Source organism: Seriola aureovittata, chromosome 2, assembly GCF_021018895.1.
Source record: "Seriola aureovittata isolate HTS-2021-v1 ecotype China chromosome 2, ASM2101889v1, whole genome shotgun sequence".
Classification (NCBI taxonomy): Eukaryota; Metazoa; Chordata; class Actinopteri; order Carangiformes; family Carangidae; genus Seriola; species Seriola aureovittata.
The window spans coordinates 20,882,876-20,905,607 of record NC_079365.1 but is presented as its reverse complement, the minus strand read 5'-3'; the positions used below and the strand labels follow the sequence as shown (position 1 = coordinate 20,905,607).

Here is a 22,732-nt window from a genome sequence, read left to right as displayed (position 1 = left end):
GAGCTGCCCAGGAAGACATGCATGAGCTTTCTGCAGCATTGTGTTACTGGCTTGTGGGGTGGCAGATAATCACCATGGTGACCATTCGATGTAATGGATTGGTTTAAAAGATTTTGCATTTGTGTGTTTGCTCGGTCCCATAGGGTGGTGTTGGTCCAGACAGATAGGAACCACGCTCATGGTGGTTCCAACTCTATTTGACTTTCTTCCCTCTCTTTCTCTGCCATCCTCCAGCACCTCAGTATCTGTGGGTGTGATGAATAATGATGGTTTACCCTCAATATTACCCTTTTAAAGTTTGTATCATATATCCTTTAAAATCCCCTTTTTCCTTTGATCTTAAAACTCACACACCAAGGGTAAGATAAAAGTAAAGAAGTTGCACATTTTGAGGCACAATTTCTCGTTAACGTTACATGCTGCTAATGAGACATGGAAGAGGCAGAAGAACAGATTTTCTTGATGAAAAAGGACTTCAGCTTTGAAGTAACTAAATCACCCTTACAAACACTGCTGCAACAATTTGTCAGGTAATCGATTAGTTGATTGACCTGCAAAACATTTGCGGGTTCCAGCTTCCAAAAAGTGGGAATTTGCCGCTTTTCTCTGTGTTGTCATTGTAAACTTAATAACTTTGGATTATGGTTGGTCAGTTTTCTAACATTTAGAGATAGACATAGACAGAGCAATTAACTGAGAAAATAATCATCAGATGAATCAATAATTAAAATAATCATTAGTTGCTGTCGTAATTGCAAATACTGCTGCAAAGGTGGATCTCATATCAGACTCAGTGCCAAGAGGAAAGCCCGACATACGAACAGTCGTACGTTGTATTCAGATGCTTTACTTAAGTAAAAATATCAGTACCACAGTGTGTTATACTCTGTTACAAGTAAAAGTATTACTAACTAAATGTAATACTTAATGGATGTAGTGTAATTTAAATCTGAAAGTACTCATTATTCAGAATGAGTCTTTTGATATACAACATGTTATTGAATTTTTCATACATGCAGCATTTTAATGTTAGCTGATAACTGAGAAGCTTTAAGTATTTTAAATGATGATGTTTCTTCAAGGGAAAGACTTGGCCCGTCGAGTTTAATCATTTTCACCCTTCTGACAGAGATCGACTTGTTTCATGAAAGTTTTAGAAATTAGTGTTGAGAGAATCTTTAAAAGAGACAGAATAAAACTCACTGCTTTAGAATCAAGACACATCTCACCTTATACTGCAAATTACATAAATCTTTTAAAAGTCTTAAAACAACTTGAAATCCTCTCAAAATAGTTCATTTGCAGTAACTCAATCAGATAAATGTGGTGGAGTAGAAGTATGAATTTCAGAAAATGGAAGCACTGAAGTACAAATATCTCAAATTACACTTAGTACAATATTTGAGTAAATATATTTAGTTACTTTCCACCACTGCAACACCTTATATGATTTTATTGAACCATTGTGCACCACTGAGTGTTTCCGAAGTCTTCTATATGACACTGCTTTGAATAGCAGCTATGCATCATTCATGCTGCTTTACCTATATGTTTATCATCCCCCGGTTTTGTTTACTTCTTGAAATATTAAAGGCTGTAGTTTAACAGTCCAAAGCGCATAGTCTAACATTGCGACAAGTGCATTGAGGGCGTGTCCATATCTACTTTTGCTATTTTAACAGACTTTGACAGACTAATGTGCTTAGTTAATTAATAATTAATCAAGTGTTTTGGGCCTACCATTCAATAAACCAATCAGAGTGCCATCTCCTATTCCCTTTAAAAGCCTGCTGTGCTTGCACATTGGCGGATTGCTATTATGACAATGGCCATCTGTGTGCCCATGGGCGTGTTCGTCTCGAAATCAGGTGTGGTCTTGAGGCAGTGAAAAGCGATCGAGCGATTGATCAAACCCAAATATCTTTGGGTTTTGTGACTGCAGCTGATTGGGTCATCATTAATCAAAGTTGTGGGTAGCTTTCATGTGCAATCAGGTTGGATGCAAGTGATTTCTTTGGAGCTTTGTTAGGTGACACATATAGTTTTCTTGATTGCCACACGTCTGTATAAGCTGACTAAAGCTGCTACCTCACACAGTGTTTGTAATTGTAATTATAAAGTGAGGTATTGACATTATTTTGTCTCTCCCCTGTGTAAGCTAATGTGTCCAGTAAGCTATCTGTTAATCACATTGAATTAGTTTATACCCCTAAAAGGATTTTGCTTGTTTGTAGTTTTTCATGTTAATGTATTCTCTCTCTCTCTTTCTCTCTCTCTCTCTATCTCTCTGTTTTCATTTAAAAAGACAAAATGTTCCAGCCATCGTTCTTTCAGCAGGGTGGGATAGTGTTTGTTTTGTCTCATTATGAGGGTTTGTTCTGAATGTGTGTGTGTGTGTGTGTGTGTGTGTGTGTGTGTGTGTGTGTGTGTGTGTGTGTGTGTGGGGGGGGGGGGGGGATCTTTGCCTTTTATTTAGTTTTATCTTACAGGTTTTGATATGATTAAAGGCTACTGTCACCCCAGCACATAATTCACATGGTTGTTTAACAATGTTCAACTATAAAACAGGATGAATCCAAACAAAAAGGGGCAGAATTCCACTTTCATAATCACTGTTCATATGAGTCGATTCAGATCACGTAAAGATCATCCTGGCTTTTGAAATTAGAAAGACAGCAACCAAAGAAAAAAGAAACAATAATGAAATATTCTTACTAACACACAAAGAGACTGACAAAATGTAGTTTGTTGCTGTTGGGTGAAAACGTCTTTTTAAAATAATAAAGAATATTAAAGAATATTTCAGGTCGTTGAACAGAAACATTGATTCAGGAGTTATACCTACTGTGCTCACATACGCACACCAGCTCCATAATGTAACTACAGCATATTGCATAAAAAGGGAGATCATTTGAATTTCATAAACATGTTATTGAACACCGTTTGCACAGATTGGTTCAGACAGACCGAGGATTGAAAACAAAGACTAAATATTCCACCCAGACATGAAAAAAAAAATCAAACAAACTGCAACATAAAATATGCATTAAAAGAGAGTAGAAACAAAACAGAGCAATAGAAACATTCATAAACATTAAGAACTAAAATTTATGAAACTGTTTTTCTCAAATTGAGCCATCTCTCTCCCCCCACCCCATCTCTCTCTCTCTCTCTCTCTCTCTCTCTCTCTCTCTCTCTCTGTCTCTCTCTCTCTGTCTCTCTCTCTCCCTCTGTCTCTCTGTCTCTCTCTCTCTGTCTCTCTGTCTCTCTCTCCCCCCGCTCTCTGTCTCTCTCTCTCTGTCTCTCTCTCTTTCTCTTTCCCTTTCCTCTAGCTGCATCTCTCTGTCTTGCTCTGTCCCTCACATCGTCAGATACATCGCACATCATAAGTCAAATCCACTTTTATCTTAACTAATTCACCAGTAGCCACCTTTTTTTTTTTCCACAGGAAAGCAATTCAGCACCAATGCATATATTTTGGGGCACGGCTAAAAACCCAAACAAACATCAGGTCATTTGGTGGCGGCGAGTGTGTCTGTTCTATCTGCAATCTGCATTTGTTCATCTCACACAGGTCTCCACGCAGCTATTTTAAAATCCAGCCTGAAGAGCAGAGCAGAGCTTTCTGACTTCTGCCTCCAACAGACACTGTTACACAACCTTCACCTTCTGGTTGCTATTCCAGACCAAAACAGTAGGAAAACAAACCGTGTTTATACATCGCTGTGTTCATGGCAAATATGCTCATGCAGAGGAAAATCTACACACACGTGCCCCCCCCCTGTGTGAATGAGAAATGACTTGCACACAATCGTTTCTAATCTCAGATCTGCTTTCAGGTGTAATTCTTCCCATACTGTAGCGCTGCTTTGTGTAACACCAGTCAGTATTTAATAGCAGGGTGTTCCAGCAGGGGAAGTGAACAGTGACAAGATGGTGTTTATCTAGTGCTGGTGACACAGACTGTCACTCATCCTGAATATTTTATTTACTTTAACACCATTGTATTATTTACCATTAGACTGCCAACCTCTGGATTGTTTTCAGTCATGCTAAAATACAGTTTTGTTCGAACTGAATGCAACAGAAATTGGATTTTTGTTATCTGATCAGCAGAGTGTCGGAGCTGTGGGAAAATTGAATTTTTTGCTTTATTCACAGTCATGTCTTCCAGCAGGACAAGAGATTATTTTTTACAGTTTTGCATTAGTGAGATGTCAGATTGGTTTAAGTTCTGCTCAACTCCTGCTGTAGTAAAAATGCAACCACTTGTTGAGTTTTCCTTTGTCTTAAAGTTGTTTCATGCTTGTCTTTTGTCTGTTTATTGACTATTTATTGTCACTTTGTTTCACGTTGCCCCGAGTCGTCTGGGGGCTACTACTGTAGGTATGAAACTAGTCAGCAGGACATTTTAACCTGGATCCAAACAACAGTAACAGCTAACGTTGATCCTAATAAACAATAAACATGCTAACACTTGCAGGTAGCATTACAGCAGATAAACACCGTGTTTAATCATTTTCTGTCACTTTTGTTCTTGTGTCTATTGTATTGGAAAGGTTAGAAAATACACCTCCCTCCAAAATCTTTAAATGCTTTGTATCTCTCTTAATACAGCCAAACAATCACTGACATTAGCTGATGTTTTGGACATATAATCAACGTCTTACAAATGCAGGAATAACAGGAATGGTTGGGTGCATCTTGCAGTGTCCTGAGCTGCAGCATGTGTCGCGTACAACTGCTCTTGTATCCACTTTACATTCTCAGAAGCCGGGCTGTTCCCTCCTGATTGTCAGACAAAAGATTTGTGGTCATGATGTCACAGACACATCTAATCTTCATCTTTATCTCAACTCTTGTCTCATAAGAGTGAAAGAAATCATTTCATGATGAGCTCCACAGGTGCAGTACTGAGGTAGAAGTCAGCTGTTAATTTGCTCTACAGAGAGTTTTATTTTCTAGACCCTATAAACCACATACCTTCAGTGAAAACAGCGGAGGTGTCGGCAGGATGCATCTGTAATAATGATTGTCCTGTTTGTGTGAACACTTGACCTGAACTGTGCACACTAATGACACGTGCATGTCTGTTAACAAACATGAGGCACATGAGGCTGTCATTAGCATGGAGGAGTATAAGATCAATGTATGCGTGCCTCATCTTCTGAGGCTGAAGCTGTGGTGCTGGTTGACATACAGCATCTATAATAAATCATCCTGTAGATGTCCCCGTACAACACTTGATGCTTTATTTATTTTGACCTTTTTCGATCAACAATATAAAAATGTTAAAAGCTGCAAATATTTCGTTTCTCTAAAATACTAATAGCCTGCTGTTTGCTCAATCAGGTGGCCATATTAAAGCAGAAGGTTTGGTTGAAGCTGTTATACCAAGTAACTGTCTTATTGAAATATAACTATATAACTATTCAACTATAGCTCAACTCTGACGTCTCTGCATAAGAGGGTAAGGTGAAAAAAAGTTGATATAGTAATTCATATGGACACTGCAAATAAAAACTGTTAAATCTGTTTCTGTAGTTGCAGCAGTTGATTGTATGAATTAGATACTTATTACTGACTAAGAGGTTTCTCTTCCCTTAAATTATTAAAAAAAAGACTGATAGAAATGATGCCAGCACAGCTTGTCAGGCTTTGTCATCACAACAAACTCCCATGCATCTCTTCAGAGCTGATCTAATTATTTTACAGACAAGTTTAAGGCCTTGACTGGAAGAGACATTTTTTGGCAGTTTAAACGCGGTTTATTTTTCTCCTCCATGGCCCCAAGAATTAGAACAGACACATAGTGCATGTGTCAACATTCATTTATCGCTTAATTTGTTACATAGCGGGGATGTTTGTTTAGTTATGGTGCTGCTTAATTGTATTGCTGTGACATACAAATTTCTGTAGAAATTATTATGCTGTGACTGAACCATTTTCATTGGAGCTGACGGTTTAATAGATAACGAATGGAAAAATACATCTTGAGGCACCTAATACTTCTACACTTCTAAAAATAAATACATTCAAATACCATGACCACTTGTTGAAAATTCAACAAGTATATGCTGCTTTCCTCTGGGCAAATGGAAATAAAAATATTTCAGTCAGTTATTTTTGGGAAAGCTTGTGCTTGATAAATGCTCCTAAATTGTTTTATTCAAATGCAGTTTTCAAACCAATTTGATTATAATCTCCTTAGGCAGCTAAACATGACATTTAGAAGGTCCTCTTAAAATGCTGAAGTCCAGAAGAAGACCTCTGCAACTAATTACAACTGTGATGATAGTGCTGCAGTTCCTCTGACACGTTTACAGCCAAGGTTGTACACTGCTCGTGTCTAACACAGCTCTCTAAATATACAGAGGAAAGCAGAGATGGTGTGTGACATTTATTGGATGCAGTCACACTGAGCTTTCACTGTATAACCTTGAGTCCAGTTCTCTCAGCACTCAGTCTTTTTTCACTTTCCCCTCCTTATCTCTTACAGACACTGCTCAGGGTTAAAAAAAAAAATCCCTATGAATGTATCTTTGTTTTTATTCAGTCTTAATATTGCCCTAAGAACAGACTAGAATTTATCAATAATAACGTATCATATTCTATCAACAAATCTATCAGTTTTATCATATGTTATTCATAGATTTATATCTGCTTTATAACTTCTGAAGACTATGACTATACTGGAGTTTATCACATGTGTATCCAGCTGCATGAACGTGCAGCTGTGTGTTTATATCTGTATAGCCCACTGAACCTGCGGTGCATGTAGGTTATGTGCACGTGACCATTTTTTTTTTTTGCTGTGAGTCTAAGGGACAGATGTGATAATTATCATCCCAAATCGCTCTCATCTCCCTGTCAGCGCTCATCACCATAACCTGATTCGCCCACTCTCTCTGTTTTGTTTGTTTGTTTTTTTGTTTTTTTAATGCCCCTGTGAAATAAAGGCAGGTGGCAACACTGCCAGAAACAGGGGATAATAGTGACGTGGAGAGGAGTCCTATGTGCCACTGCCACTTAAAGCTCAGGCCAGCAGGTTTAGCAGTTTTAGCAGCCAGGCAGATGTCCAGTGTGCAGACTGTGATAGCTGATATATTCTGAATTAGTGTCCGGGTGGAGGGTTTATCTGTTTGCACCATGAGACAGACAAACAGTGTAATCCCAAGCATCATTACATCATCCTCCATCACTAACCCTCCCTAGCTCCCTTCACCCCTCACCCATCATTCATCCATATTTCCAAGGTCAGTTGGGTAACATCCTGGCGGGGCTGATAATTTGAGAGATTGAAGTTGTGGCAGGGACGCATCACGATGATGCAGAATGATTAATGGATAGCAGATTGATTGGTGATGTCACCAGGTAACAAAAGGTTAAATTGAGGAGCACCTGCAGGCTGTGTGAGCAATTAAGAGGAATTGGTTTGTGTGGAATCGCATCATGCTTTTATCCTGCATCTATTGTTTTGTTTGGAGCAGCCAGAACATCTTATTCTCTCCGATATTGATTATAACTGAACAGTAGGAACATGTGTGCCTCTTGGCTGTCAAGTGAGAACAACAAACCGAAGCATGCAGTGAAGCGAGACCTCTAAATCTGTTTTAATCTGTAAAAAGGAAATGCAGTTATTCAAGCCAACAGAAGGAAATCCAGTATTTAAATAGAAAGATTGCCCATAGTTCTCAGAGAGTTCAGCCTTCATTTATGTTTCTTTGTCTCTCTTTCCACCAGTACGTTACCTGCTGAGGAACAATGTGAGTCCTGACCTCTGCAACGAAGACGGCCTCACCGCCCTGCATCAGGTAAGACTGTCCAACTGTCTCTACCTGTATTGTATTGTTTTGTATTGTCTCTCTCTTTCATTTCTCTGATGTGTCCCTTTCAGAAAGTATTTTCCCGTGACACCGGGGCACTGACTGACAAGTCAGTGTCTCATCTCAAACTGTAGATTGTTAGCTGCATGTCAAACATTAGAAATTAAGCAAGGCGTCTTCTGGTGACTCCAGCAGGTTATCCACTAATTGCAGGGTTGGCAGTTTGAAGCCTCACCTTTTCTGTCAAATAGCATCAGTGTGGGAGTGTGTGAATGGGTGAATGATGTGCTTTGGATAAAAAGTACTATAGAAATGCTTGAGGGCTGAAAGCAGCTGTAATTGATATTTTTTCATCAAGTGGTCTGCGGAACATATGGAGCATTTAGCAGCTAAAGAGCCAGTTATTTCTCTCAAAAACAGGTCAAACAGGAGCGTGAATACTGGACTTACATTCACCAGGTGGTCAAAGGCATGACTCCAAATGACAGATAATGTCGCTGGATTTTTACCAAGTTCATTATATCAACTTAAAAGGTGATAATATGTCAATTATGTTTTCAAAACTTGTTTCCACTGCCCCTAGTGGCCAAAATAATCTGTTATTGCAGGTTTAACAAATTAAAATGAGGGAATAAAGACCTGAGGTGTGTATATTTACTTGCTTAGTTGTATTGTTGAGATGTAAAAATTTATTTTTTTTCAGTAAAGCTGGCGATGTAATATCAGTAGACAAAGTCTTGCTCTGGGTAGATGAATAAGACCGAAAATGCATCTTGGGATACGTTCTTGTTGACTTGTTGGTTCAGGTTTTTCATATACTTATAATAGAGAAATAGATTCATACACCTCAGTGATTTACTGAGTCACAGTGTGGCTGGAGCATATACTGGTTTCCTGTGGGCAAAATTAAATAAAAGTAATCGTTTACTGTCAGAAGACCTTGTTAAAACGAGTGGTCTTTTACTTAGATTCAGTTGCTGAAGCCAATTTAAATTCATTTATAATCTCCTCAAGTAGCAGACAATAACATTTAGAAGTTCACATACAAAATACCTAATACATTGCACCATATAATTATTTTTTCCTAACTTACCAGTCTTTCTCTAAATGTCTAACTTAAATGTTTCCTATGTGAATAGCAAAGTCTTTTTGCTTTGGCCATTGTAGCAAATTTGTTTTTATTCTGCTAAATGTAATCTTTTGAGTGTTCTAGGAAAATGGATAATAGAAGAATTGAGCAAATTTTCTGTATCATTATAGCACAAATCTACTTTTCTTCTTCAAGACTGTCATATAGTTCAATTTCAACATTATATTAGATATGAAAGCCTAAAATATTATTTTTCAAAAGGTCCCTTTCAAAGTATGTCATTTATTACTGAGTTTATTTTGTTGTTGTCACATATTCCACATATCCTTGTTTTGCCTCTGGTTCTTTGGTAAGCAGTAAAACGAATGTCCTTTTAAAGCTTTTATTAGACAAGTCTTACTTTACCATCACCATCTCTGCCTTTGTTGAAATATAATTAAATCACATCCTGGTGTAATTAGTTTGCAGGGGTATGAATTAAAGGCCTTGTGCAGAATAGCGTGTTGAAGTTTTCTGACACTGAAAAAATGATTTTATTCGTGAGGAAATGAGTTCAGTATTGGGGAAATTAGTCCATTTTGATAGAGGAGATCAGGCCTATTTTCACTTGTTAATTAGAGTCATTACTGCCATGATAATCAAAGTATCCAACTCATCCAAATCAATGCTCCAGATCAGTTTTCAGTGTAAATAATGTCTCACTTGCTCACAAATCAACCAACCTGTGATTTTGAAAAGTTTTTTCTTTCCTTAACTTTAAAACAATCTCCGTACGCGACCAGCTGGAAAGGATATTTTATTGTAGTTGATGTTGGTTACTTGAGGAGCACCATGTCGGTTCGCCTACTACAGGAAGGGAGACGCTGACGTCCAAACTGTAAACAAAAACAATCATCGACTCATTGTTTGTCTCGAGCACAAAGAGTAAACTCACAATTTTATTTCCGTTCGTAACCTCGCATCAAGCTCTGGATGGCGTCTTTATGTGCAGAGCAGAAAACATTTACAGTAAGAAAGACACCAAGTTTTCTTAACCCTTAAGGTGGGGTAACATGTTGATATAAAATAGAAATAAAAATCTGGCCATGCTTTCATCTTTCAAAAGGCTGTCATGCTCATTTATTACATCAGTTTCTTCTCTGCTTCTCTTCCTTCCTGCCCCCTCTCTTCTCATCTGTCTCTCTCTACAGTTGTAGCGTACGTCTCACAGTTTAGGTCCCCTCTCTCTCTCTTTACCTCTTTTCGCTCTGCCTCAGATAACACAGCCATATCTCTTTCCCTCTCGGCTGCTCAAAGCCTAATATTCAGGGTTCCTGCTGGGAGGCAGAGAAAGGAGCAGGCGAAGAGAAAATTGAAGTCCATCAGTCACCACCGGTGTGGCTGGTGTTTTAAAAGCTATGGGCCGTCGGCGGCCAAGAGATCAGATTGACCTTTCGGCTTTGAATGTGTGTGTGCCTGATAATCTGCTATTTGGATGGGTCAGCCTGCACAGTGTCTTCAAGATGAGACCTTTTCACTTGTGCTGCAATTTGACACACACACGCACGCACACACTCACACACACTGGAGGATAGGGACACAATAGAGATACACACATAGGGAATACATAAATGTGCACACAAACACTGTGCTGTTACCAGCAGCTCAATGAAGGATTGGAAGAAAGAAATATACTGAAAAACGAGATATGGCTCTAACGCTCTCTCTCTCTCACTCTCACACACAATCTTATGTTGGGCTTACTATAGTTGTGAGGGCACTTATTGACTTTATGCATTCCCTTGGCCCTTACCCTAACCTTAACTTAATTCTAAGTTAATTCTAACCTGAACACACACACACACACACACACACACACACACACACACACACACCCCATGTGGCAGACGGTGAGATAAATGAAGGAAAGTGGTGGTGATGTTTCTCTAAATGAGATGTCATACCTATCTAGGGTTGGTTTCACCTCACTGAAATGGGGCATTCATCAATAAATGGCTTGCAGGAACAACTAGCACACACACACACACACACACACACACACACACACACACACACACACACACACACAGACTCACACACACACTTCAATATTTACTATGTGAGCCCTTCAGGAGTTAATGTGTCATGAAAGCACCACGATACCTCTATTTCTGATAGAGATGTGTAATTTTCTATAGTTTGTTGGTTAGGTAATGTTGGGATGATGCGATGGATAAATGGAGTCCTTTTGTTGAATGAAGGCTGTGCTTGCGTGTGTGCGTTTGTATGAATGTGTGTAAAAACAACCTCCTCGGTAAAGCTCCTACACAGTGTAAATGTTGGATATCGCAGCTCAGAGGGGTCAGGCAAAAACAAAAAAAACAACGCAGGGTTGTCTGGAAAGAGCTGTTCTTCCTGGCTCCTCTTTTGCCACAATGTGGCACGTTCTCTCAATTAATCAGTGACATGGAGAATAAAATGATAACTCTTCAGAGATGTAAAATTTATGGCTCAGTTTGCTTCAAATAAAAAAAAAAAAGTGTTTCTTAGATCATCAGTTTCCAACAGTTATAACTTTCCAAGTAAGCCCACTCCTTTTTCTTAGAACTTGAGGCTCTTTCTCATTCTTCACATTGTTCTTCTGTCACTTCTTTTTATAGCTGAGTGCAACATGATTAAACTAAACCCTTCATTATTTACTCTTTGGTAAATAATGAAAGCCTTAAAGAAATTTTAATAAATATGGTGATTTTTTTTTTTTATTGCTGACAGTTTGATGAGAGGATCAATACCACTCTCATGTCTCTCTAGTAAATATGTAGCTACAGTCAGCAAACAGCTACAGCTACTTAGCCGTCTTCTTTGATTTGTATTAAAAAAAAAATTAATCTCATCTCACTTCTCCTGGGTCGTATGGATTTTTTTCACATTAAAAACTGCAATATTTTTTTTTAAACACACCATCTGTCTTCCCAAAGCCCACACCAAACCCTGAGTGGTGTTCAGACAATTACCACAACTCATTATAGTAACATTCAACACAAAGGAAAAGGTCCTCCCTCATTTTATTTTAGTTAGCCTTTTTCTCACTGAATCTTTCTTTCTTTCTGAACAGTGGCTGCAGCCTTTCAATAAATATTTTTTATTCCCAAATGACATTCTCATAAAAAGACATCAGAATTGAACGTCAGTCAAAAACAAGACAGTAAAGTACAAAGATCTGTGGAGTAAAATACAACCCAGCCACTTCTGAAACCGTTCTTGCATTGAAAACATTTGTACTCGTAGCGGGCTCAAAAAGTCTGAGATATAAAGTATCAGTATAAAGTATAAAAGTCTATATATTTTTATGCCTTTATTTGACAGTGGCAGTTAAGGTAGGCAGGAAATGTGGGGAGAGTAGGAGACTGACATGGATTGAATTGTCCAGATAGCTGCGAGTCGAACCAGGGATTTACTCTGGGTTTTTACGCCCATGTGGTATGCGCCGTAACCACTCACCTATTGGGCCGTCTCTAATTGATAAGAGGGATGTAACTGAAGATTTGGTTCAGCCTGTGAGGTTTTTGTGGGTCCTCAAGGATATTTTTGGTCAGAACATCCTCTGAGGTGGAGGGAGATGATCTCTTTACAAAAAAAAAACCACACTGGCCTTATGTTGTCCCATATTTGGTCTGGCTCTTGGTTTTGCTTTGGGACCCCGGTGTTGCCGAGTGGGCCTCGTGACCCAGAACATCAACAGACTGCTGGAGGCACATTTTAAAAGCATTTACTTCAGTGATCCAACCCCTCAAATATTTATGCAGAGATGACAGAGACGAGTTCAGAGATGACTGAGGTGGGCTTTTAACTCGTGCTGTAATGATCGTCTGCAGGATTTGATCATGTCGAGCTGTGTGAGTTGCGAGTCTGCATTCCTGTGTCGTTCCAGACCTTTCATCAGTCATTCAGCTCTTCATTACTTCAGCCTTTGAGGACTGCCAGCTTTGGAGTACCATGTTCCTACACCTAGCTCCGCAAATTCAGTAATAACCGAGGGGATTGTCAGTCTATTCACTCTGTGCACCTGCACCAGGTTTTATTAATCTGCTTTCAATTATTTTTCAGAGATATGATTTAGTGTTGGTGCCCTGTTAGACAATGTGAAGGAGAGTGACAGGAGGGGTAGAAAAAGAGAGGAAATGATGTGCAACGGTGGGGTAAATTATGCTGGAAGCCCAGGAACCATGAATGGAGGGTACAAACCGTACTCCACTGATGTCCCAGCTGCTTGTCATAGCTCGGATTCAATTCATTTAGCCCTTTTAGGTCTAATTCTCAACAGCTGAACTCGGCACCTCGGGTTTCTTCCCTCAGACCCTTTCACTCTTCATGATTTGCATTAGTCCCTTCAGCTCTCGTGAAAATTTAAAGCCTATTTTAACCTTTAACCTCCTGCAGTCTCAGCTGTACTCTCAGCCACCTGGTTCCCGGTTTTGCTCACTATAACACCTCAGTGCTTCAGTTTCATTGCCAGCCCTGTCACCGACAGCCCTCCTGGCACTGGCCCTGATCAAATTTCAGCCATTCAGTCAAAGTCTCAGCCTTATTTCCTTGTCATTTTGCTCCTCACCCCGAGCCACGGTCCTCTCAGCCCACTGTCGGATCCCAGCAAGACTGTTGCTGTTGTTTTCCAGCCACACAGACATAATCTGGGCCTTTGTCCGGTACCACACTCCCATCTTTGTGTGAATAGTTTTCGTGAAAGGCACATTATTTCATGCTTGCTTCGCTGGCCTGTTGCCAGAACAAGAAGGATGGAAGTGGTAAACAACAGATCTACAGGGCAAGGCTAGGAGTTTAGTTTGGCGGCTAGCTTGTGGGTGTTTTTCTTCAGAGGAACAACTAAGAGATTAGCCTAGCAGTCAGCTATCAGGTGGGCTGTGTATGAGTATGTGGGTGTATTCAGAAAGAGGTTAGGAGATTAGCATAGTCGTTAGCTGGTGTGTAGGTTGCAGTCTCTTGGGTCTTTCTGAAGACATCTGTCATGCCACTGCTGCAGGCTGGAGCTTTAGATGCGAGCTAATCCATCAGTGTATCGGATGCCTTTGACAAGCTTGCGTGTCTCTTAAGAGTCTTGCTCTTGTCAGTTTTATGACGCTGCTCTTTTTTTCTTTTTTTTTTTTTCCCTGAATTATATCTTCAACTTTGCCAATTACCAGACTCTGTCAGAAAATGAGAATCCATAACTTGTCCTGTGAATTAGCATCACCGTGTAACCAGATGTACCAGTTGACAACTGAATATCTTCATACATGCGTGCACACACCGAGACGCATGGTAAAATTAGGAAATGTGTGACTCACACTCTTATGTCTTTTACTCTGAATAAGTCCTGTTCGCAGCTGTTGTGACATCATTGATACCGGAAGTATTTGGAACAACTAAATCAGTCTCTACTACTTCTGCTTTTAGGTCACACAGCCACTTTGCTGTTTAGCACTCATTCGGTCTCACACATTTTCACATCAGAGCAACTTAATATATACTCTGTGAACAAAACGAGCGATGAGCACATGGTTCTCTCGCACCGTGCCCAATGCAGTTTTCTTCAGAAAAAAATTGGCATCGGAAAAAAAGAGAGACCTCTAAGTGCACCCCCTGCTGTGCTCTGTGGCTGGGACCGAGATCTCCATACTGGAACTTTCATGTATTCCTTTTTCTTTTCACGCTGCCTCCCTACTTTTAGTATCAGTCTAACTCTTTTTCTTCTCATATGCATATTGCAGAGACTTCTCCCCAATCTTAAGCTTTTTCAACTTCAAAAAAAGATCAGGCATGGAGGCATAAATTAGAATTCAAGAGAGTGTGACCAGAGGTTGATGAGGCAGCAGTGTCCAAACCTGAGAAGCAGACCTAATTGCCATTTAGTTTCAGTATGACATCATCTTCATGTTGGCAGTTTTCTGTTTTGACAGTTGTTGGTATTTTGTCCTAATCAACAGGATGTCCAGCTGCCAGCATATTCATTTGCAGTTAAGGTGAGACTATCGACTATCGAGATAATAACATGCTGATTAATCAATAATGTAAATAATCATTAGTTGGGGCCTTGGACATCCCTGTATGTAGGAGTAGCACAAATACAGAAGATTCATTAATCTCAGGAAATGGCTCACTAATCTCAGATTGATCTAAAGATTGGTCGTACCAGACTGAGCAAGACTGTCCTTGAGCTGTGTTGTCTTTAGCAAGGGTGTGTTTTGTTGCATATAAATTCAGAGTTTTATTTTTAAGAGCAAGAATTTATTTCCTCTTTCAAAAGTTTAATTTTAACTTAAAGGCATATGCCGAGTTAAGAGTTATTTGTTCAGTTTTCTGGCACGGGCAGATTGATGATATCACTGTTGTTAATCACTCCTATTGTGATTGGCTCAGTTGTTTTTCCAGGCAGGGGAACATCAATCAATGAGCACAACACCAGACCTGTTTGAATACAGACAAATTTGAGATGTGGGAAGATGGGATTTACAGGTATGGACCCAGATCAAGTGTTGCCAAGGTTTTTGTGTTTTCTCTAGTTTTCCTTCACATCTGTACCTGCTGTCCTGCTTGTTACACAAAGTCTCATACCCAGACGTTAAAATGATGTGCATGTCAGACACTGTGTTTCTTTGGAGGCATGTCATGTAAACAGCAGCCACAGTTCATGACCAAATATGAATTTCTTTTAGTGGTCAGTAAGATTTTTAATGGACAAAAACAACATGGAAATAAGGTGAAAAACCCCCAAAAAATCAAACAGTTCATCTTTTTTCTGTATGATGTAAAACTTTTTTGGAAAACTTTTAGACGCAGATGCAAACAGGCTCTAAATCTTTCTACCTCAACTAAAATGTTACCCACAGGATGTGTTTGTCAGCCAGTCGTGTTTCCAGTCAGTCGAGCGTTTGTGTTTTCCATGCATCTATTTCACCTCTTATCTGTCTTCCTGGTATCTAGCCTCTGCATCTGTGCAGTAATTTCATTTCCTCTCTTCTGTTGTACATTAATTTATGTACTCCACCCCTACACTCCTGTCAGAGCCGCCTTATCTGAGTAGGCTTGGCAGTCAAAGCTACAAAACCCTGGAGAATGCGCACAACCTCCTTATGTAAATGTAGTCTAATAGTCTTTTTTTAAATTGTTGTATTCGGATTAAGGTTTTTTCGGACGGTAGGAAGGCAGAGACAGAGATGGAATACAGGTTCCTGAGAAGAGAGATTGAGGTTTTGTGTTCACATCATCACGGGATGTATGTGGAACCGAAGGTGACAGTCCCAACCAGTGAATCACCTCACAGTCATACTGGTCGCCTTGTCACAAAACAACATGGCCTGTGCTCAGTACATGTTGGCTGGATTACACTTGATGCTGATAATCATAACATTTACTTTTTTTTTTTAAGAATATCTAATTGCCACAAATGTGTTTTAAAAAAATTGCTGAAGATTTAGTTTCTACTTTCATTTTTCATCCATTGGTGTGTTACTGGTGCTGTAAGCCCATTTATTGTTCTAAAATAATTTGAGAGCATAGCCAAGTCTTAATGATGTGAATTGGATGCTGGAGAGGAGAGTCTGCTGTTGTTGTTGTTTTCATTTCCCAAGGTGATTTTCTTCTGTCTTCAAATCTGCTCTTTTCGTAGCTTTCCTGAGATTTCCATCCTGCTGGTTTATATCCATATTTGTGCCTCTCTCTGTTTTACTGTCTGAATTGCCTTCGCTTCTTCTCTCAGATACTAGAAACCTCTAGAGATTGCACTCCAGCTCGTCCTCCGTGTAAATCCATAAAATAGAGAGAGAGAGGGCGTGTCCTCTCTTCACACCTCAGGTTTATATTACATGCTCACCATATGTAAAGTGTGGTGGAAGGTTCAAAGACAAATGGGAAAGGTGAGAAGTTCTGATTTGGGAAAGTTCATCACTTAGTACAACAGACATGTAACAGCAACTCGAAATCAATTGTTTTTAATCCTGATCACGAACATCCCTGATATCCCTTTTGTTTTAGCCAATCAGAGACTGAATTTGTAACTTGACTTCAAGTTGAATGCATCTAACTACCTGGTATGTTCGAAAACCCATCAGAGCCCCCTGTCAGACATGCACCTTCTGATGTCAGTGATGCATGTTTTTTTGCAAACAAAATTCATCGTCGCACCAATGTTTCTGTAACACTTTAAACATTGTGCAACTCTGGATCTAATGTCGTCAGATTAACATAAAGGCTCCAGCAGAGGAAGCCAGTAATGTCACTTAATTCACAGCTGAAAAGAGTTGCACTTTTTGTCAGCACTTCAACCGCAAGAGATGGCTGTCGCTTGAGATTAGAAAATATAGTGAATTTATTCATTCATCCATGCATGTTATTCCTTATGGGTAACTTTATATTTCAAATTTGTATTAGACTTATCAGGTTAAAGCATTTGCAGAATACTGTAACTGTATGTTGCCTTTTCTTGGCGAATAAGAGTGATGACACATTTGCAGGTAGGATGAGCAGGTTGTGGAATAATGCCTGTAACTCAGCTACTTACTACTACTACCACTATTAGTAGTAGTACTACATACTGTAGCCAGATTCTGATGGTGCTGGTATCAGTCACTTTCATCCTTTCTGGTCTGGAAACAAAATTCACTGCTCCTCCATTTATCAGCTGCCAGGAGATAGGGGGAGGACAGTCGCAGAGAGAGCAACCAGCTTTGTAGACATTTTGTTATTAAGCCAAAAAAGACCCACTATTATTATTTTTTTTGTCTGTTGTTACAAATTATAATAATATAAATCAAAATGTTTTCCCGTCAGTATAATTTTAATGATACCATACCACCGTGGGTAGGAATGACAGATTTAAAATAGTAAACAATTAGAGACTTGTGTTCACCTTGTGATGGACTAGTAAGTAACCTGTCCAGGTCTAGGGGTCCTTGCCTCCTTCACAATGCATGCTGGGATAGGCTGCTGCTTTCCAGAACCCTTAACAGAACAAATGGTTTTAAAAATGATTGTATTTATTTGGTTCTTCTTCTTGTTACCTCTATTTTCTCTCTATTTGCTACAAATGTTTTTTTCTCTATGATTGTTTAAATCTTCAGTAAAGTATGCTCTGGCTTTATAATGGGAATAACAGCAGTCACTTTGTCAGAAGAGATTTTGCATTTCATCATGACAGATGTGTCATTTTCATTGCAAAGCAGAGAGTAGAGAGATGACAACACTCCAGTGCTCTTTAGTAAAAACACACAGCTTTTTCTGGGAAAAAAAAAAGTATCTTGACTTTTACTCTTAAGTACACTATACACTGGAGTAATGGAAAGTTTGATAACATGAGACAAATGTCATGAACCAGACTCAAACCCACAACTTTATCAGCAAAAATAATAAAATGCCTGCTGAGAGGCCCCTCTCAGACTTTGGAAACAAGGCTTTTGCTCTGAATCCTCTCTGATTATTTCTGATTCTCCTACTGTGACAAAGTAATCTCGTTCTTTAACCCCATGTCTGTCTATATATATATTGTTTTTCTCTCTTGTCTTCTCAGTCGTCTTTGTTTTTGTTGAGCCGCATGGTGTGAGTGTGACACTCTCACACCAATTAGCTCTGATGGAGAAAACTGCTGTTGCTGACAGCAGCTCCATAGGAGGATGGTTTTCATGGAAAGTTCTCCTTCCTCTCCACCCTATAATAACACCAAGTTTAACAGAGAAAATACTCTCTGTCCCTGTGTCTTTGTCTCTCTCTGCAGATGGGTGTGAGTTATGGGTGCATTTCCAGTTTTGTCTCAGGTCCAGGGAACAACTCACACAAAGGCTGAGATGTCAGACTGACTCTGTCCAAATTGGTTTAATGTGTTCTCCATTTTGCACTCTGCAATACGCTGTTAAAGGACTTTGTTAGAGATGGGGTTTGACTTCTTTATGGACTTCTTGTTCGTCTGAGCTACTGGTGACAAATGAGTCTCTCTTCATTCTTTTCTTGCAGTGATGAAGGTGCTGAAGCGTACAGCATCAGTGCAGCACAACTGAAAATTCACTGTATGAATTAAATGCTACATCAGACTAAAAGCTCCTTTTCAGCCAGCATTTGAAATTTTTCTTCAAACAAGAGGAAATTGTGGATCTCAGTTAGTCACCAGAGTTAACACATTATTTATGAAGTTAAAAAAACAGCAGTTTACAGCAGCAAGTGTTAACTTTGTTACAGCTGACTTTTCTCTTTTGTTTTTTCTCTCATCCCGTCCTTTGGCTGTCCAACTCACTGCCTCTCACTGTCCTACCTCCTTACTTCTTTCTGTCCTCCTCTCTACATTTCATTTATCTCTCCTCACTCTATTTCCTCTGTGTCTGCTCCAGGGTTTTAAGATATCACACTAGCGAGTATTACAGTATCAAAAATTCAACACATCTCTTCTCTCCCCCTTCTTCTTTTGTCCTCTGTCTCTACACAGTGTTGTATAGATAACTATGAGGAGATGGTGAAGATCCTGCTGGACCGAGGAGCCAGTGTTAACGCTCAAGACAATGAGCTATGGACACCGCTGCACGCCGCTGCAACCTGTGGCCACGCAGGACTGGTCAAGATACTCATCGCACAGTAAGTCACCAAGGTTTCCTGCAGTGTTTTATAGGAGGCTTCCTGCCTCTAATATCAGAAGAGGTTCCTTTGTTTTTATGAAATGTAATATTGCGCTTATTAGGCCTCAGGGAAAATGAGCAGTGGTGCCACCTTTCACAGCAAAGGCCACGTATTTAATGAGGGATCGTAACTAAATTGATATCAAGATGAGATGCACCAGAAGCTCCCTGATTCAGTTCAGCAGGTGATTGGTTGATTTATCGATCACATTGTAAGAACACTTCACATTATTTAGTCAGAGCATTGCATCACAGTGTTGTGGGAAAAAAACCTTCAGTTTTTACAAGTACTAATCAGATGGACTATCAATCAATCAATGGCATTATTCAGATGAGGGAGTGGGCAGTGCTTACCACCTCAGTCTCAAGTAAACAGGCATAGCTGTGCTGTCAGATATTCAGGTATAAATGCAACCACTGTCCCCAGTGGGCCACAATAGGCAATTTGTAGGAACCTATGAATTATTTTTTAATTGAGTTCTTGGCAAGAGAAATCAGGTTTTTCCCAGATACAAAAACAACAGAGGATGCAACCTGGAGAAGTGCAGATTGATGGCAGTGCTCCCAGCACTAGAGGAAATGCCAAGCCCACACTAGCAGTACCATAAAAAAACAATACTTTTTTTTTCTTCTTTTTTTTTTTTTTTTTTTTTTACAAAGTCAAAGATTGGAAAAAGAGTTGACGGCATGGTGGAGAAATGGCATCATTCTCCATTTTTTCCCCCTGTGGTAAAAGAAGCATAGGACATATTATGACTGGGAGTTATGGTTGAAATCAGTATCACAATAATGTTACGGCATATTTTTCCATTTTCAATATAGAATGTGTTCTGATATGGCAAATGTATATAGTCACCCCATTGATGTTTAAAGGTACTTGTCATTGCCTTCGGGGGTGACAGCTCTTGGTATTGTCATGTTTTATTGCGTGGTGCAGTCGTTCCTCTGTTAATTAAGGCTGGTCAACTTGTCATCCGCTTCTCCGGAGCGATTCCCCCTTGGTCAATGCCTCCGGACCGCCCCTCTGTGTCTGTGCCCCGGTGTTCCCTGTCTTTGGCTGGTCCCTCCCCTTTTGCATCACTGGTCCTAGCCGCCAATCACAAGCCTGCCTGGTCCTGTCCTCAAACTGATAAAAGTTGCTTCGTGAAAAGGTCAGAGGCGGCTGTGATTCAATCTGAGCGCTCCGCCTCTGTGCTTGTGTTGTAATGTTAACTTGTGTGGTCTTTTTGGTCTGTAAATTGATGTTAACTCGTTTGAGGCATTAGTTCAGTGATGTCGGGATCTGGTTAATTTGTTTGTTATTTTCATATTTTTCTTATTTCGGCACCACACCTGCAGATAATTCAACTGTCTAGTTTAATGCTAGTTCTTATGGTTGGCTGCTATAGTGTGTTTTGTTTTTGGCAGGTAAAATTAGAATAGGCAGTTCGGTCTTTATTTCGTTTGTTTCAGCTATTTTCGGCTGCAGGAATTCAGTGGGGATTGTTGGGTTTGGAAGCGTGGTTTGTTTTGTTTGTTTCATGATTTGGTGCCCCCCGCAGCCCTTCCCCTTTGTTCTTTGCCTCATTTGATTCATTTTCTGTTGATTATTTGGCATTCAAGCTTTGAATAATTTTGTGAAGGAGCTCTTCCATTATTGAATGATATTTTGTATTTGTAACCTGTGTTTTTTTGGTCGCTAAGCAGTAAAAGGCAGTACTTGCCTGACTACATCGGAAATATGATGCTTTCCTTATTCCTAGACATCTGCAGGTTGTAACAGAGCTATTTGTAAGTTCTACTATTGCTACATAGCCAACTTTTGCATTAACAACTGTTTACTTACTAGTCTAGAAATGTTGTGAGTTCAACATAAAACTTCATCCCTTTTCTCACCAAGAGCTGTCTCCAGTGGTGGAAAGCAATACCAGCCTTTACTCTTGTCTCTATCAAGTCTTTTTTTCTTTTACTGAAGTTAGCATGCTAACCAGCTAGCCCTGGCTGCTCAGAAGCCGTGTTATATGCAACAATGGCCGAACCACCACCCGCTCAAGGCTCAAATTTTGCTTTGCACAGAATCATTAATTTAGATAACAGAATTTGGCAAAACAATAACATGATATGATGATATCATCATGCTGTGATTCCAGCCCCAGGACATTTAATGATTTACAATTTGAACAAATTTAGTTTTTATTAGTCATGAGTTATGCAAATGCGATTCAAAATTCTTTAACACTGACTGAGGTTTTCCAGAGGCAAAAATGTCTTCTTTATATGACACACCTGCACATTTGGACTGAGTATAGAGTCATATAATCTCATTCATTGTAAACATATTTAATGAGGATTTAATAAGATTATCTGGCATACCAGCAAGACCCATGTACACACATGGAGAGGCGTGTACCGATGCAGACAAGTTAAGATACTGTGTGTGAACTCGCCTAATATTGTTTCTGCCTGTGCACATACAGGGCTGAATTACAGCTCTTATGCAGTAACTGGAAACAACACACAACACACACATACAAAACATACAGACACACTGCTGACATCTGTTGACATGCAGAACTTGTCAAACCACTCATCATATCACTTGAACTCATTATCCACAGTGAAATGAGTAATTAAAAACTGCTGAATAATGCAGGTCAACTTGTTCTGGACTGAAAGAATTTAATTAGCACCATCAATTAATGCTTTAACTGAGATTTATTGTGTCATTCCTGTCCAAGACTATGAATTATAGATCAGCAGGTTTCAGTATGTTATAAAAAAAGGTCACAAATTTGATTTTACCAGTCAGTCACTTTTACCCTTTAAAGTGCCTTTGGAGCACAGATAATGGTAATTAAGTACAATATATGAAACGACTTTTCCTCTTCTAGTCCTCAAGCTAGCCACGGAAATTGTACATTTAGTAACATTTAATATGCCAGATTTGTTTAATTATTTATCTGCTCGTTTCCCACAGCGGTGCAGATCTGCTGGCAGTCAACTCTGACGGGAACATGCCCTATGACCTGTGTGAAGACGACCCAACACTGGACATCATTGAGACGGCCATGGCCAACAGAGGTAGAGTATAAATGCTTGAAGAGACGTCAGACCCACAGACACTGAGGTCCGAGGACAGAGTCTTTTGGATGAGCATCTTAATTCAGTCTCACAATGTCAGCAGAAAGACTGAATAAATGACA

The 22,732-nt window shown here is 39.5% G+C and overlaps 1 protein-coding gene across 2 annotated transcripts in view; it reads left to right on the top strand.

Annotated features, from left to right (window-relative positions):
- The window catches only part of ppp1r16b (protein phosphatase 1, regulatory subunit 16B), a 103,848-nt gene that overhangs the window by 43,434 nt on the left and 37,682 nt on the right, over positions 1-22,732 (top strand). For both annotated transcript variants that reach the window (XM_056396175.1, XM_056396184.1), the window contains exons 3-5: positions 7,744-7,814; positions 19,364-19,509; positions 22,507-22,610. In XM_056396175.1, coding sequence (XP_056252150.1) covers positions 7,744-7,814; positions 19,364-19,509; positions 22,507-22,610 — 321 coding nt within the window. The remainder of the gene's footprint in view (positions 1-7,743; positions 7,815-19,363; positions 19,510-22,506; positions 22,611-22,732) is intronic.